This window comes from Scyliorhinus torazame, chromosome 26, assembly GCF_047496885.1.
Source record: "Scyliorhinus torazame isolate Kashiwa2021f chromosome 26, sScyTor2.1, whole genome shotgun sequence".
NCBI classification, from domain to species: domain Eukaryota; kingdom Metazoa; phylum Chordata; class Chondrichthyes; order Carcharhiniformes; family Scyliorhinidae; genus Scyliorhinus; species Scyliorhinus torazame.
The window spans coordinates 38,730,016-38,743,474 of record NC_092732.1 but is presented as its reverse complement, the minus strand read 5'-3'; the positions used below and the strand labels follow the sequence as shown (position 1 = coordinate 38,743,474).

Here is a 13,459-nt window from a genome sequence, read left to right as displayed (position 1 = left end):
CGCCCAGCGGTGGAGGTATATAGCCTGTTGACCTGGGCCAGCCCTGCAGTGCGGGAGGAGCTACAGGTCGGCACATATTTAGCTTATTGAAGCATCGGTTCGCTGCTTCTCAGCGCCTCGTCTGGATTGATGTCGATCACGGGGGAAGACATTCCACGACGAAATACGGCACCGGTTGAGGATTTACGTGCAGGCCACCGCTGGGCCCCTGAGAGGCCACGGAGCCGGCAATTCTCCGCGGCGTATCGGCGGCGAGGGCCATCCAGCCTCGAGGCTCCACAACGATCTCGATTTCCACTGCGGTCAGCTCCAACAATTGAGCTTAAAAAAATGATTCCAGTTGGTCGTGGCTCTTTCCCCATTCCCAGTCCCTCTGCTCATTCGCAGCGACTCGATCCGCACCCATGCACTGACCACATGTAGAAGTCACGTTTGAGCCACGGAGGGCGGCGCGGTGCGCGCAGTGGGTTAGCACTGCTGCCTCGCAGCGCCGAGGTCCCCAGGTTCGATCCCGGCTCTGGGTCACTGTCCGTGTGGGGTTTGCGCATTCTCCCCCCGTGTCTGCGCGGGTCTCACGTGCGCGGCCCAAAAAGAGGTGCAGGGCAGGTGGACTGGCCGCGCTAAATTGCCCCCTTCATTGGGAACAATTGCTGAAATAAAAATGTTTACAAAGCCCTGGTTAGAACATAGAACATTACAGCGCAGTACAGGCCCTTCGGCCCTCGATGTTGCGCCGACCTGTGAAACCACTCTAAAGCCCATCTACACTATTCCCTTATCGTCCATATGTCTGTCCAATGACCATTCGAATGCCCTTAGTGTTGGCAAGTCCACTACTGTTACAGGCAGGGCATTCCACGCCCTTACTACTCTCTGAGTAAAGAACCTACCTCTGACATCTGTCTTATATCTATCTCCCCTCAATTTAAAGCTATGTCCCCTCGTGCTAGACATCACCATCCGAGGAAAAAGGCTCTCACTGTCCACCCTATCCAATCCTCTGATCATCTTGTATGCCTCAATTAAGTCACCTCTTAACCTTCTTCTCTCTAACGAAAACAGCCTCAAGTCCCTCAGCCTTTCCTCATAAGATCTTCCCTCCATACCAGGCAACATTCTGGTAAATCTCCTCTGCACCCTTTCCAATGCTTCCACATCCTTCCGATAATGCGGCGACCAGAATTGCACGCAATACTCCAAATGCGGCCGCACCAGAGTTTTGTACAGCTGCAACATGACCTCATGGCTCCGAAACTCAATCCCTCTACCAATAAAAGCTAAAACACCGTACGCCTTCTTAACAACCCTCTCAACCTGGGTGGCAACTTTCAGGGATCTATGTACATGGACACCGAGATCTCTCTGCTCATCCACATGACCAGAGCTGGCACCACAACTTAGTCAGGATACATTAGCCTCGGAGGAAGCATTTACTTGAACGAAACCTGGCCTCCCAACTATGAGGCGAGATTGAACAAATAAAGAACAAAGAAAAGTACAGCACAGGAACAGGCCCTTCGGCCCTCCAGAGCCTTTTAGCCCCTTGTACTTCAGAAGGTTCCCTTTGATGTGTCCAAAGCTTAATATATTAAGGTGAAGAAATTGGGAGGAAGGTTTTTCCGCTAGTGTAGTAGTCGAAGGGCCAAAAAGATTAGAACCGGACTTTTCATGATTGACACAGCTCTTCAGAGAAAGGATGGTCGAAGATTGGGACTTAACTTTCTTCCGCAAACAGAAATCGAAGTTCAATCAATTGTTGAGCGATTTCAGATTGGTGGATTGTCGTTCAGCAGGGGGATTAAGAGAAAGGCAGGGATGTGGGTTAGGACAGGCATTGTCAAACTTGGGGGGCGCGACCCGCGGGTGGGTCGCAGGCGTGCCCCGCCAGCTGGCGCGGAAATGACTTTGCCGTGCGGCGCATGCGCGGGAGCGTCAGCGGCCGCTCACGGCATCCCCGCACATGCGCAGTGGCGGGGGTCCCTTCCGCCTCCGCCGTGGTGGAGACCGTGGCGAAGGCGGAAGGGAAAGAGTGCCCCCACGGCACAGGCACGCCCGCGGATCGGTGGGCCCCGATCGCGGGCCAGGCCACCGTGGGGGGCATCCCCCGGGGCCTGATCGCCCCGCGCCCCCCCCCCCCCAGGACCCCGGAGCCCGCCCACGCCGCCTTGTCCCGCCGGTAAGAGAGGTGGTTTAATCCACGCCGGCGGGACAGGCATTCCGGCAGCGGGACTTCGGGGGGGGGGCGCCATCCGGCGCGATTCCCACCCCCGCCGAATGTCCGGTGCCAGAGATTTCGGCAACCGGCCGCGGTGGGGGGGGGGGTCGGAGAATCCCGCCCTGGGTTAGGGGACAGATCATTGAATGGCACAGCGGGTTTAAGGGCTTATGATCCTAAGTTTGCACCCTGTGCCCCCAGGACACAGGCGTCGCATAATTGTAAATCTCCCTTCTCCCCCTTGCGAGCTCGCTATGAGCGCTGGCGTAGTGCAGTTCGCATGGGATTAACGTGTTTAGAGGCGAATTTCGAAAACGCTGTTTCCGTAAATATCAGTGACCAGGAACTCGGCACAAACCAACAGGCAGAAATTAATGCAGAGAGATCCGGCCTTCCGCTGCTGCCGACCTGCTGACTTCCTGGCATTCTGTGCAACTGGAGAATTATTATTAACCTTTTCCACCCGCCCGGAGACTCGCTCCTGCCATTCGCTCAGCCTTCCTCGCTTAGTTCTTTTCGAGGCCGGCCACTGTTTCTCGCTTCCCAGCCCGCGGACGCAGAATCTCACTGGGGTGGGGTTGCTGACCCAGGTCCTGGCAGCCCACTCAAGCCCGCGCGAATGAGGCACCTTCCTCACGGTCTGAGGCCCGAGCACCGGATGGCGGTACGGCTCCCCTCCCACTGTGGCGAAGCCGAGCCTCCCCGACGTCCAGTTGGATGATCAGCCGTGATGGTGATGAACGGCGGGGCAGGCGCGAAGGGCCGAAAGGCCTCCTCCTGCTCCTATCCTCTATGTATCTATGTATGTATGCCACGCACTGCCCAGCGAGAGTCATGGCACTGCTGAGTAGAGAAATGCCTGACATTGTTCCAAGTGAGGCATGATGGGAAAAGAGGCTAATGGTGAGGCATGATGGGAAAAGAGGCTAATGGTGAGGCATGATGGGAAAAGCGGCTAATAATGAGGCATGATGGGAAAATAGGCTAATGGTGAGGCATGATGGGAAACTAGGCTAATGGTGAGGCATGATGGGAAAAGAGGCTAATGGTGAGGCATGATGGGAAAAGAGGCTAATAGTGAGGCATGATGGGAAAAGAGGCGAATGGTGAGGCATGATGGGAAAAGAGGCTAACGGTGAGACATGATGGGAAAAGAGGCTAACGGTGAGGCATGATGGGAAAAGAGGCTAATGGTGAGGCATGATGGGAAAAGAGGCTAATAATGAGGCATGATGGGAAAATAGGCTAATCGTGAGGCATGATGGGAAACTAGGCTAATGGTGAGGCATGATGGGAAAAGAGGCTAATGGTGAGGCATGATGGGAAAAGAGGCTAATAGTGAGGCATGATGGGAAAAGAGGCTAATGGTGAGGCATGATGGGAAAAGAGGCTAATGGTGAGGCATGATGGGAAAAGAGGCTAACGGTGAGGCATGATGGGAAAAGAGGCTAATGGTGAGGCATGATGGGAAAAGAGGCTAATGGTGAGGCATGATGGGAAAAGAGGCTAACAGTGAGGCATGGTGGGAAATAGGCTAATGTGAGGCCTGATGGGAAAGGAGGGTAATGGTGAGGCATGATGGGAAAAGAGGCTAACGGTGAGGCATGATGGGAAATAGGCTACAGTGAGGCATGATGGGAAAATGGGTTAATGGAGAGGCGAGATGGGAAAAGAGGTTAATGGTGAGGCATGATGGGAAATAGGCTACAGTGAGGCATGATGGGAAAATAGGTTAATGGAGAGGCGAGATGGGAAAAGAGGTTAATGGTGAGGCATGATGGGAAAAGAGGCTAATGGTGAGGCTTAATGGGGGAAAAGGCTAACAGATTTGTGTGCGTGTGAAAACTACAGCTCGGGGTCATCACGGTGGCGCAGTGGTTAGCACTGCTGCCTCACGGCGCCGAGGTCCCAGGTTCGATCCCGGCCCCGGGTCGCTGTCCGTGTGGAGTTTGCACATTCTCCCCGTGTCTGCGTGGGTTTCGCCCCCACAACCCAAAGATGTGCAGGGCAGGTGGATTGGCCTCGTTAAATTGCCCCTTCATTGGAAAAAATGAATCGGGTGCTGTAAATTTATTTTAAAGAAGAAAACCATAGCTCTGCAAAATGGATTCCGTGGGAAAGGGCGGAGCGACAACTTGCGACTGGACGTTTCGCTGACAGCACCTCGTGTTGAAACAGCGAAATCAAGGCTCTCTCGAGGACGAATGATGCCCCTGCGCTGAAGGATTGCTTGCCGGAACGAGCTATTAACTGAGAACTGAAACCTCACAAAAAGCAGGAACGGCCGAGATCCTGAGTTTGGAGAATACTGCCACGATGGGCCGAATGGCCCTGACCAGTTCTGTGAGAGCCTGTAGCGCAGCAGCTATTTTGGACATTGCTGAGTGGCAGAGGGAATGCGATGCTCGGTTGAATTTCCCCTTTGGGTGAGGGTGGTGTATTGGCGGGGGCTACCAGGGGAAATGTGCAACGGGGTCGTTAGCGCGCAACTGAATTGCACACATTCTCCCCGTGTCTGCGTGGGTCTCATCCCCCCCCCCACAACCCAAAAAAAGGACAGGTGGATTGGCCACGCTAAAAATTGGGGGAAAGAATGCGTACATTAAATATCTTTAAAAATCAGTCAGAACATTAAGGTGGGGGGGGGGGGGGGGGATTGTCACGAGGGACAATAGCTTGCAGCACGAGAGTGCCGTAGTGTCAATCAGCGTCTGAGTGACCGCAGCCGGGTTCAGAAGTCGCGACCCCAAAAGGTCAGCGCTGGCCCGGTCACTTCCCCCCCCCCCCCCCCCCCCACTCCGCTGCCGGCCCTTATCTGTCCCTCACCCCAGGGCAGGGGAACTGGGAAGGGAATGTTTAAAGGCTTGTACCGGTGCCAGTTTTCTGTGCTTTGCCTCGTCAGCACTCGGCATCCTTCCACCCCCCCCCCCCCCCTTCCTCCTCCGCTTGGTGGGATCACGGTTCAAATTTACGATGCTCGGTTCAGGCCCAAGGCCCCGGGCTGGGCCACGTCTCAGGGTCATAGATGTTTACAGCCTGGCGTCAGAGTATTCACCCCCCACACCCCCCCCTCTTCTCCTACATTGGTACTGAGGAGAGGGTACTCTGTTTCTCCAACACAAAATTACTGTTTGCACCCTTTGGCCTGAATATATTTTTTACTGTTTTAATAAAAAAGATGTGGAAACTAGGCCCTCTGGTCCAGCATGACCGTGCCGGCCAGTTTCCATGACGAAGCTAGTTGTGGTGAACGTATTGCTACTGCAATTCACCACTGTACTATATTGTACTATGTTGACGCCCCTGTGGGTTCCGCCCCTCGGGGGTGGTATATAAACCTGCAGCCTGTAGGCAGCACTCAGTACAGAGCAGTCGCAGGCGGGCACAGATCTAGCTGATTAAAACCACTGTTCACTTCTACTAATCGTCTCGTGTGAATTGATGGTCGCATCACTAGTCCCACAAGCCCGCAATTGGCCCACATCCCTCTACACCCACCCTGCCCGTGTAACTGTCCAAAAGACAAAGATCGCACCCGCCTCTACCACTGCCTCTGGCAGCTCGTTCCAGACGCCCACCACCCTCTGTGTGAAGACATTTCCCCTCTGGTCCCTTTTGTATCTCTCCCCTCTCACCCTTCAACCCGTGCCCTCTGGTTCTAGACTCCTCTACCTCTGGGAAAAGATGTCGACCGTCTACCTTGCCGATGCATCCTCGTTATTTTATAGGCCCAGGAAGCGACGAGGCAAATTAAGATGGAGCGATTGGGAAGAGGGTACAGTCAGGTTTGAAAAGCCCGCAGACACATTTGTAGGTGACGGTTCCGACGTGACGGGCAGGGTGAATATTTCGTCCTCGCTTCCCTTTTCTTGTCCCTGAGCGTGCCAGGCCTCGTTGCCGTTCAGTCTCCGCAGGCAACCGGCGACCCTTCAATGCCATACAGTGCAGGAGGAGGCCATTCTGCCCATCGAGTGTCGACCGAGCTTCTGAAAGAGCGCCCTTTCGAGGCCCATTCCACTGCCATATCTCACATCCCCGTATCCCACCTAACCTGTACATCTTTGGACAATAAGGGACAATTTAGCACGGCCAATCCACCTAACCTGCACATCTTTGGACACTAAGGGACAATTTAGCACGGCCAATCCACCTAACCTGCACATCTTTGGACACTAAGGGACAATTTAGCACGGCCAATCCACCTAACCTGTACATCTTTGGACACTAAGGGGCAATTTAGCACGGCCAATCCACCTAACCTGCACATCTTTGGACACTAAGGGACAATTTAGCACGGCCAATCCACCTAACCTGTACATCTTTGGACACTAAGGGGCAATTTAGCACGGCCAATCCACCTAACCTGTACAGCTTTGGACACTAAGGGGCAATTTAGCACGGCCAATCCACCTAACCCGCACATCTCTGGACACTAAGGGGCAATTTAGCACGGCCAATCCACCTAACCTGCACATCTTTGGACACTAAGGGGCAATTTAGCACGGCCAATCCACCTAACCCGCACATCTTTGGACACTAAGGGGCAATTTAGCACGGTCAATCCACCTAACCTGTACATCTTTGGACACTAAGGGACAATTTAGCACGGCCAATCCACCTAACCTGCACATCTTTGGACACTAAGGGGCAATTTAGCATGGCCAATCCACCTAACCTGCACATCTTTGGACACTAAGGGGCAATTTAGCACGGCCAATCCACCTAACCTGCACATCTTTGGACACTAAGGGACAATTTAGCACGGCTAATCCACCTAACCTGCACATCTTTGGACACTAAGGGGCAATTTAGCACGTCCAATCCACCTAACCTGCACATCTTTGGACACTAAGGGACAATTTAGCACGGCCAATCCACCTAACCTGCACATCTTTGGACACTAAGGGACAATTTAGCACGGCCAATCCACCTAACCTGCACATCTTTGGACACTAAGGGACAATTTAGCACGGCCAATCCACCTAACCTGCACATCTTTGGACTGTGTGAGGAAACCGGAGCACCCGGAGGAAACCCACGCACACACGGAGAGGATGTGCAGACTCCGCACAGACAGTGACCCAGCGGGGAATCGAACCTGGGACCCTGGAGCTGTGAGGCAGCTGTGCTAACCCACTGTGCCACGCTGCCACACCCCCCCACTTCGTATGACATCGATGGCTTCTCTCGTATACTGTCCAGTATCTCAAATTGACAACAACCTATGACGGCGTGGTGGGTAATTAGACAGCGGGCAGCGGTATCGAGGAGCGCAGTCAAGGATGCTCAGAGTTTGATTGCTGCCTTGTGCTGTGTGAGCTGACCTTGGCCAGGGTGGGATTGGATTCCCGCTATTACTGTTAGCTGGTGTAAGCAGAAAGAAAGCAGCCAGATCCACAAGGCCGAGGGAGGCTGTTTCTCCTCTCCTCAGTCCTCAATGGGGGGAACCCTATCCTGAGGCACGGGGCTTAATGTTATGACCCCTAGACGCAGACCCTAGTCACTGTCATTTTGGCCGTGGCAGGGAATAAGACTGTGGCCGCTGGAGTCGCCGTTTCAGCGAAACCCCCGGAGACTGGACCGGTCCAGGGCCGCGCATGCGCAGCACGGCGGACGACCAGCTACGACGCCGGCCGTGCGCGGACCCGACCCGTGCGCCATCCGCCGCCCCACGGGCCACCCTCCGCCAATGCCCCCAGCCCTCGCGGAGCCCCGTCCCCCCCCGCCCCGTCCCCAGCTTCCCACGGCCAGCGGCACGGATCCCGGCCGAACGCGGCGGCGCGGAACACGGTCCGCGGCGGCCGGCCCGCCGGGTTCCCGACCGCTCGAGAGAGAGAGCCTGCCGGCGACGCGCCAACGCCCTTGCAACTGCGTGCGTGGCCGACCGGCGTCAAACCGGTTACAGTGTCAGCGCCGGGCAACAGGGGGAGAATCCCGTCCCAGATGTTACTGCACAGAACGAGAGGAAAACTAACTGGAGGAAGAGTTTGAGCCGTGTTGCCTTTGAGGTTTTCCGACGCAGGCGCTATTGTCAATCTATAAGCAGCTCCTTTATCAATATCTTGGCCACCGACGGTTTGCAATGTCTCTTTCCCACCAGAATCTGTCCAGAACATCCAGCATTCGCTGTGCGATTTCTCCATACAAGCCAGGCCCTGGCTTGGCCTACATGTGGTTGCACTGGCGAGGGTACAGAAGAGATTCCCCGGGACGCTGCCTGGGTGTGTTTTCCTGAGAGAAGGCTGAGGCGGGGGGGGGGGGGGGGGGGGGGCCTGATTGAGGGACGTAGGTGGGGTGGGTAGGAAGGAACTGTTCCCCTTAGTCGAGGGGTCAATAAACAGGGGGGGGCGCAGATTTAAGGTAGGGGTCAGGAGGTTTAGAGGGGATTTGAGGAAAAAAAAGCCTTATCACGTGAGAGCGCGGTAGCATGGTGGTCAGCACAATTGCTTCACAGCTCCAGGGTCCCAGGTTCGATTCCCGGCTTGGGTCACTGTCTGTGCGGAGTCTGCACGTCCTCCCCGTGTGTGCGTGGGTTTCCTCCGGGTGCTCCGGTTTCCTCCCACAGTCCAAAGATGTGCAGGTTAGGGGGATTGGCCGTGCTAAATTGCCCCTTAGTGTCCAAAATTGCCCTTAGTGTTGGGTGGGGTTACTGGGTTATGGGGATAGGGTGGAGGTGTGGATAAGGGGCAGGAACCCTCACAGCATTAAAGAACAAAGAAAAGTACAGCACAGGAACAGGCCCTTCGGCCCTCCAAGCCTGTGCCGACCATGCTGCCCGACTAAACTACAATCTTCTACACTTCCTGGGTCCGTATCCCTCTATTCCCACCCTATTCATATATTTGTCAAGATGCCCCTTAAACATCACTATCGTCCCTGCTTCCACCACCTCCTCCGGTAGCGAGTTCCAGGCACCCACTACCCTCTGCGTAAAAAACTTGCCTCGTACATCTACTCTAAACCTTGCCCCTCTCACCTTAAACCTATGCCCCCTAGTAATTGACCCCTCTACCCCGGGGAAAAGCCTCTGACTATCCACTCTGTCTATGCCCCTCATAATTTTGTAGACCTCTATCGGGTCGCCCCTCAACCTCCGTCGTTCCAGCGAGAACAAACCGAGTTTATTCAACCGCTCCTCATAGCTAATGCCCTCCATACCAGGCAACATCCTGGTGAATCTCTTCTGCACCCTCTCTAAAGCCTCCACATCCTTCTGGTAGTGTGGCGACCAGAATTGAACACTATACTCCAAGTGTGGCCTAACTAAGGTTCTATACAGCTGCAACATGACTTGCCAATTCTTATACTCAATGCCCCGGCCAATGAAGGCAAGCATGCCGTATGCCTTCTTGATTACCTTCTCCACATGTGTCGCCCCTTTCAATGACCTGTGGACCTGTGCTCCTAGATCTCTCTGACTTTCAATACTCTTGAGGGTTCTACCATTCACTGTATATTCTCTACCCGCATTAGACCTTCCAAAAGGCCACTGAAGCATTACGAGGAGTACCTCAAATGCCAGAGCAGACAAGACAAGGCTCCGGAGCAAGGGCTGGGAAAAAGGGATTAGAATGGGTCGGTGCTTGATGGCCTGTTTCTGCGCGGTAGAAGCTCTACGGCTCCACGAGCTGAGCTGCCCTCCGGCTTACTCACCCTACCTGTAATCATCTGCTGTGCGTCGTACGGTTCCATGTAGCCATCGTTCTCCCCCACGCGCCCCGCATCAGTCTGACCCGTCTCTCGCTTCTTAGCGTCATAGGGATCCGCGTAATCCTCCACGATGATGACCTGTGAGGGCGGTGGGGGGGGGGGGGGGGGGGGGGTGGGGGGGGGGGGGGGTGTGGGGGGGGGGAGTGAAGTCAATTTTCAGGGTGGAAGAGCTTGACTGAATTGGAAAACGTAGCTTAAAACCTTTGTTCGGCGATGTTATGACAAGGGGAATAAAATATAGGTTTGGAACCTTTTTAGCCGCGCATTAAAACAGCCCGTCACTCCCACATCACGCCAACGAAACTAGCTTGGAGCGCGAGGGATGAGCCAAGGAGGAGAGGGAATCCGTTGCCAGGACGACTGTGCACACCGGGATGGCGTCGGCCATCTTTTTCCCCGTCCAGTGTACCTGCAGTGTGCAAATGCGTGCGACAAGTGAGCTTGCACTTTGCACGAGCATCAACCGGCCTTGCACACCCACGCACGTGGCGGTTAAGCTGAACCAGCAGTTGCGAATTGGAATTTAACCCGTCCCCGTTTTCAATGGTGGAGCCCAAAACCAGATGCGGCGCATGGCCTACTGACCCTCTGAGCCAAGAGGTCGTGGGTTCAAGTCCCCCACCAGTGACTTCAACCCACAATACAGACTCACTCCCTCAGTTACTGAGGGAGTGCTGAATTGTCAGAGGTGCCGTGACGTGAAATTGAGGCCCTAGATTCCATAGCATAGAACATACAGTGCAGAAGGAGGCCATTCGGCCCATCGAGTCAGCACCGGCTCTTGGAAAGAGCACCCTACCCAAGGTCAACACCTCCACCCTATCCCCATAACCCAGTAACCCCACCCAACACTAAGGGCAATTTTGGACACTAAGGGCAATTTAGCACGGCCAATCCACCTAACCCGCACATCTTTGGACACTAAGGGGCAATTTAGCACGGCCAATCCACCTAACCTGCACATCTTTGGACACTAAGGGCAATTTAGCACGGCCAATCCACCTAACCCGCACATCTTTGGACACTAAGGGACAATTTAGCACGACCAATCCACCTAACCCGCACATCTTTGGACACTAAGAGACAATTTAGCACGGTCAATCCACCTAACCCGCACATCTTTGGACACTAAGGGACAATTTAGCACGGCCAATCCACCTAACCTGCACATCTTTGGACACTAAGGGACAATTTAGCACAGCCAATCCAACTAACCTGTACATCTTTGGACACTAAGGGACAATTTAGCACGGCCAATCCACCTAACCTGCACATCTTTGGACACTAAGGGGCAATTTAGCACGGCCAATCCACCTAACCCGCACATCTTTGGACACTAAGGGACAATTTAGCACGACCAATCCACCTAACCCGCACATCTTTGGACACTAAGGGGCAATTTAACACGGCCAATCCACCTAACCTGCACATCTTTGGACACTAAGGGACAATTTAGAATGGCCAATCCACCTAACCTGCACATCTTTGGACAGTGGGAGGAAACCGGAGCACCCGGAGGAAACCCACGCAGACACGGGGGGAGAACGTGCAGACTCCGCACAGACAGTGACCCAGCGGGGAATCGAACCTGGGGCCGTGACGCTGTGAAGCCACAGTGCTAACCGCTGTGCTACCGTGCTGCCCCGTGGCGCAATATCAACAAACATATGTCTCTCCAGTGTGTTGGGGTCGATATTTATACCCCTCTCCAACGCCTGTAAGGCAGATCATCTCTTTGTGGGAGCTTGCTGTGCACTAATTGCCTGTCATTAGAGCGTAAACGGCCCGCCATAAAAGTACTTCACTGGCCTCAGAGAGCTACGGAATGTCCTGTGGTTATAAAGAGCGCGATTGAAATTCGTGGCTACTTTTATTATTCACGCAACGAAACTGAGGCCTGTGAATCAAGATGGATGCACAAGAGATTCCTCGCTGCCCCAAGCTCTTATTAACCCCTCCATCTGAACCACCGAAAAAACACAAGGAACTGTCGTTGATCTGAAACTTGGCGTGGGACATTGTTCACGCACAACCCATTTGATAACCTTGATTATCGTCGCGAGTAGGCTCACTTTAACGCTGCAATGAAGTTACTGGGGAAAGCCCCTAGTCGCCACACTCTGGCGCCTGTTTGGGTAGAACATACAGTGCCATTCGGCCCATCGAGTCTGCGCCAACCCACTTCAGCCCTCGCTTCCACCCTCTCCCCGTAACCCAATAACCCCGTCTCACCGTTTTTATTTTGGTCACGAGGGGCAATTTTATCATGGCCTAACCGGAGGTGCACGGCGGGAGAATTCAGAATGTTCAATTCACCCAACAAGCACATCTTTCGGGACTTGTGGGGGGGAAACCGGAGCGCCCCGGAGGAAACCCACGCAGACACGGCGGGGGGGGGGGGGGGAACGTGCAGACTCCGCGCAGACAGTGACCCGAGCCGGGAATCGAACCCGGGACCCTGGCGCTGTGAAGCCACAGTGCTACCGCCGTCCTACCGTGCCTATGTAACATGTCAGTGAATTGCGCGATGCCGTCTCGCAATGCCGAGGGATTAAGCGACCTCCTACCGTATCCTGTTTAGCTTTCCCACTTTCTTCATCCTCCGCTGCATTCGGAATCCTGTTCGCCGTATTCTTCCCATTTTTCTCTTGGTTTTCCACTTTGATCAGTCTGTGCTTGGCTGAAATGTAACCGGGTCCCGTCAGCTTCCCGGGATTTAGTCCCGCCTTGCCGGAATTCCTCACGGACAGTTTCCCCAAATTCAATCCGGTCTTCCCCGGACTCGGTCCCGCCTTTCCGGATTTCGGTACGTTCTTCCCGGGGCTCGTCCCCGTTATTTTTCCCAGGTTCAACCCGGTTTTCCCGGGCCCCTGGCCGGCCGTTTTGCCGGATTTCGGGTCGGCGGTCCCGCCCTTCAAATCGGGCGTCTTCCCGGCTTGCGTCTCGGATTTCCCAGTTTTCAGGTCCGCCTTCCTACCTTTCGGGTCCGCTTTCCCGCTCTTGGCGCCGGCCCGCTCCGCTTTTGGGGCGCCCCCCTTCCCGCCTTTCGGATCCGCTTTCCCGGCTTTGGGGTCAGGCTTCGGTTCGGGCCGGGCCGGGCCCCTCCCTGCGATTTTCCCCGGATTCAAACCGAGTTTTCCGGAAAAGCCTTGTCCGGATTTGCCGGCAACCTGCCTCGACGGCGGGCTTTTGACCGGTTTCCCCTGGATTTCCTCACCATTCCCGGGATCCGCGTTGGAATTTTTGTTGTTTTTTCCGGGGACGCTGTTCCCGATCTCCCCGGATCCCTTGGGCGGTCTCCCAATATCTCTCTTGATTGTCAATCCGTTTTTAATCAGCCCCGCGGGGTTCTTCCCACGGATGAGGTTTTTATTGGGCTCGGTTTTCCCTCGGAGCAGCGTGCTCCCGCCGGTTTTCCCCGGAGTTCCGGCAGACTTCCCCTGCGTCCCGGCGTTTGCTGCCTTTCCCGGTTTCCCCGGCTCGGAATCGCTTCTCTCGGCAACCCCCTTCACCTCTCTGCCGGTCGCCCGAGTG

General features: G+C 54.8%; 1 protein-coding gene across 1 annotated transcript in view; it reads right to left on the bottom strand.

The window, feature by feature from the left end:
• Positions 1-13,446, bottom strand: part of LOC140402883 (SH2 domain-containing adapter protein E-like) — a gene marked incomplete at its 5' end in the record, with an annotated part of 142,218 nt that extends 128,772 nt beyond the window's left edge. The window contains 2 exons of the mRNA XM_072490510.1: positions 9,874-10,003; positions 12,493-13,446. Of these exons, the coding sequence (XP_072346611.1) occupies positions 9,874-10,003; positions 12,493-13,446 (1,084 nt within the window). The remainder of the gene's footprint in view (positions 1-9,873; positions 10,004-12,492) is intronic.
• Between the last annotated feature and the right edge of the window lie 13 nt (positions 13,447-13,459).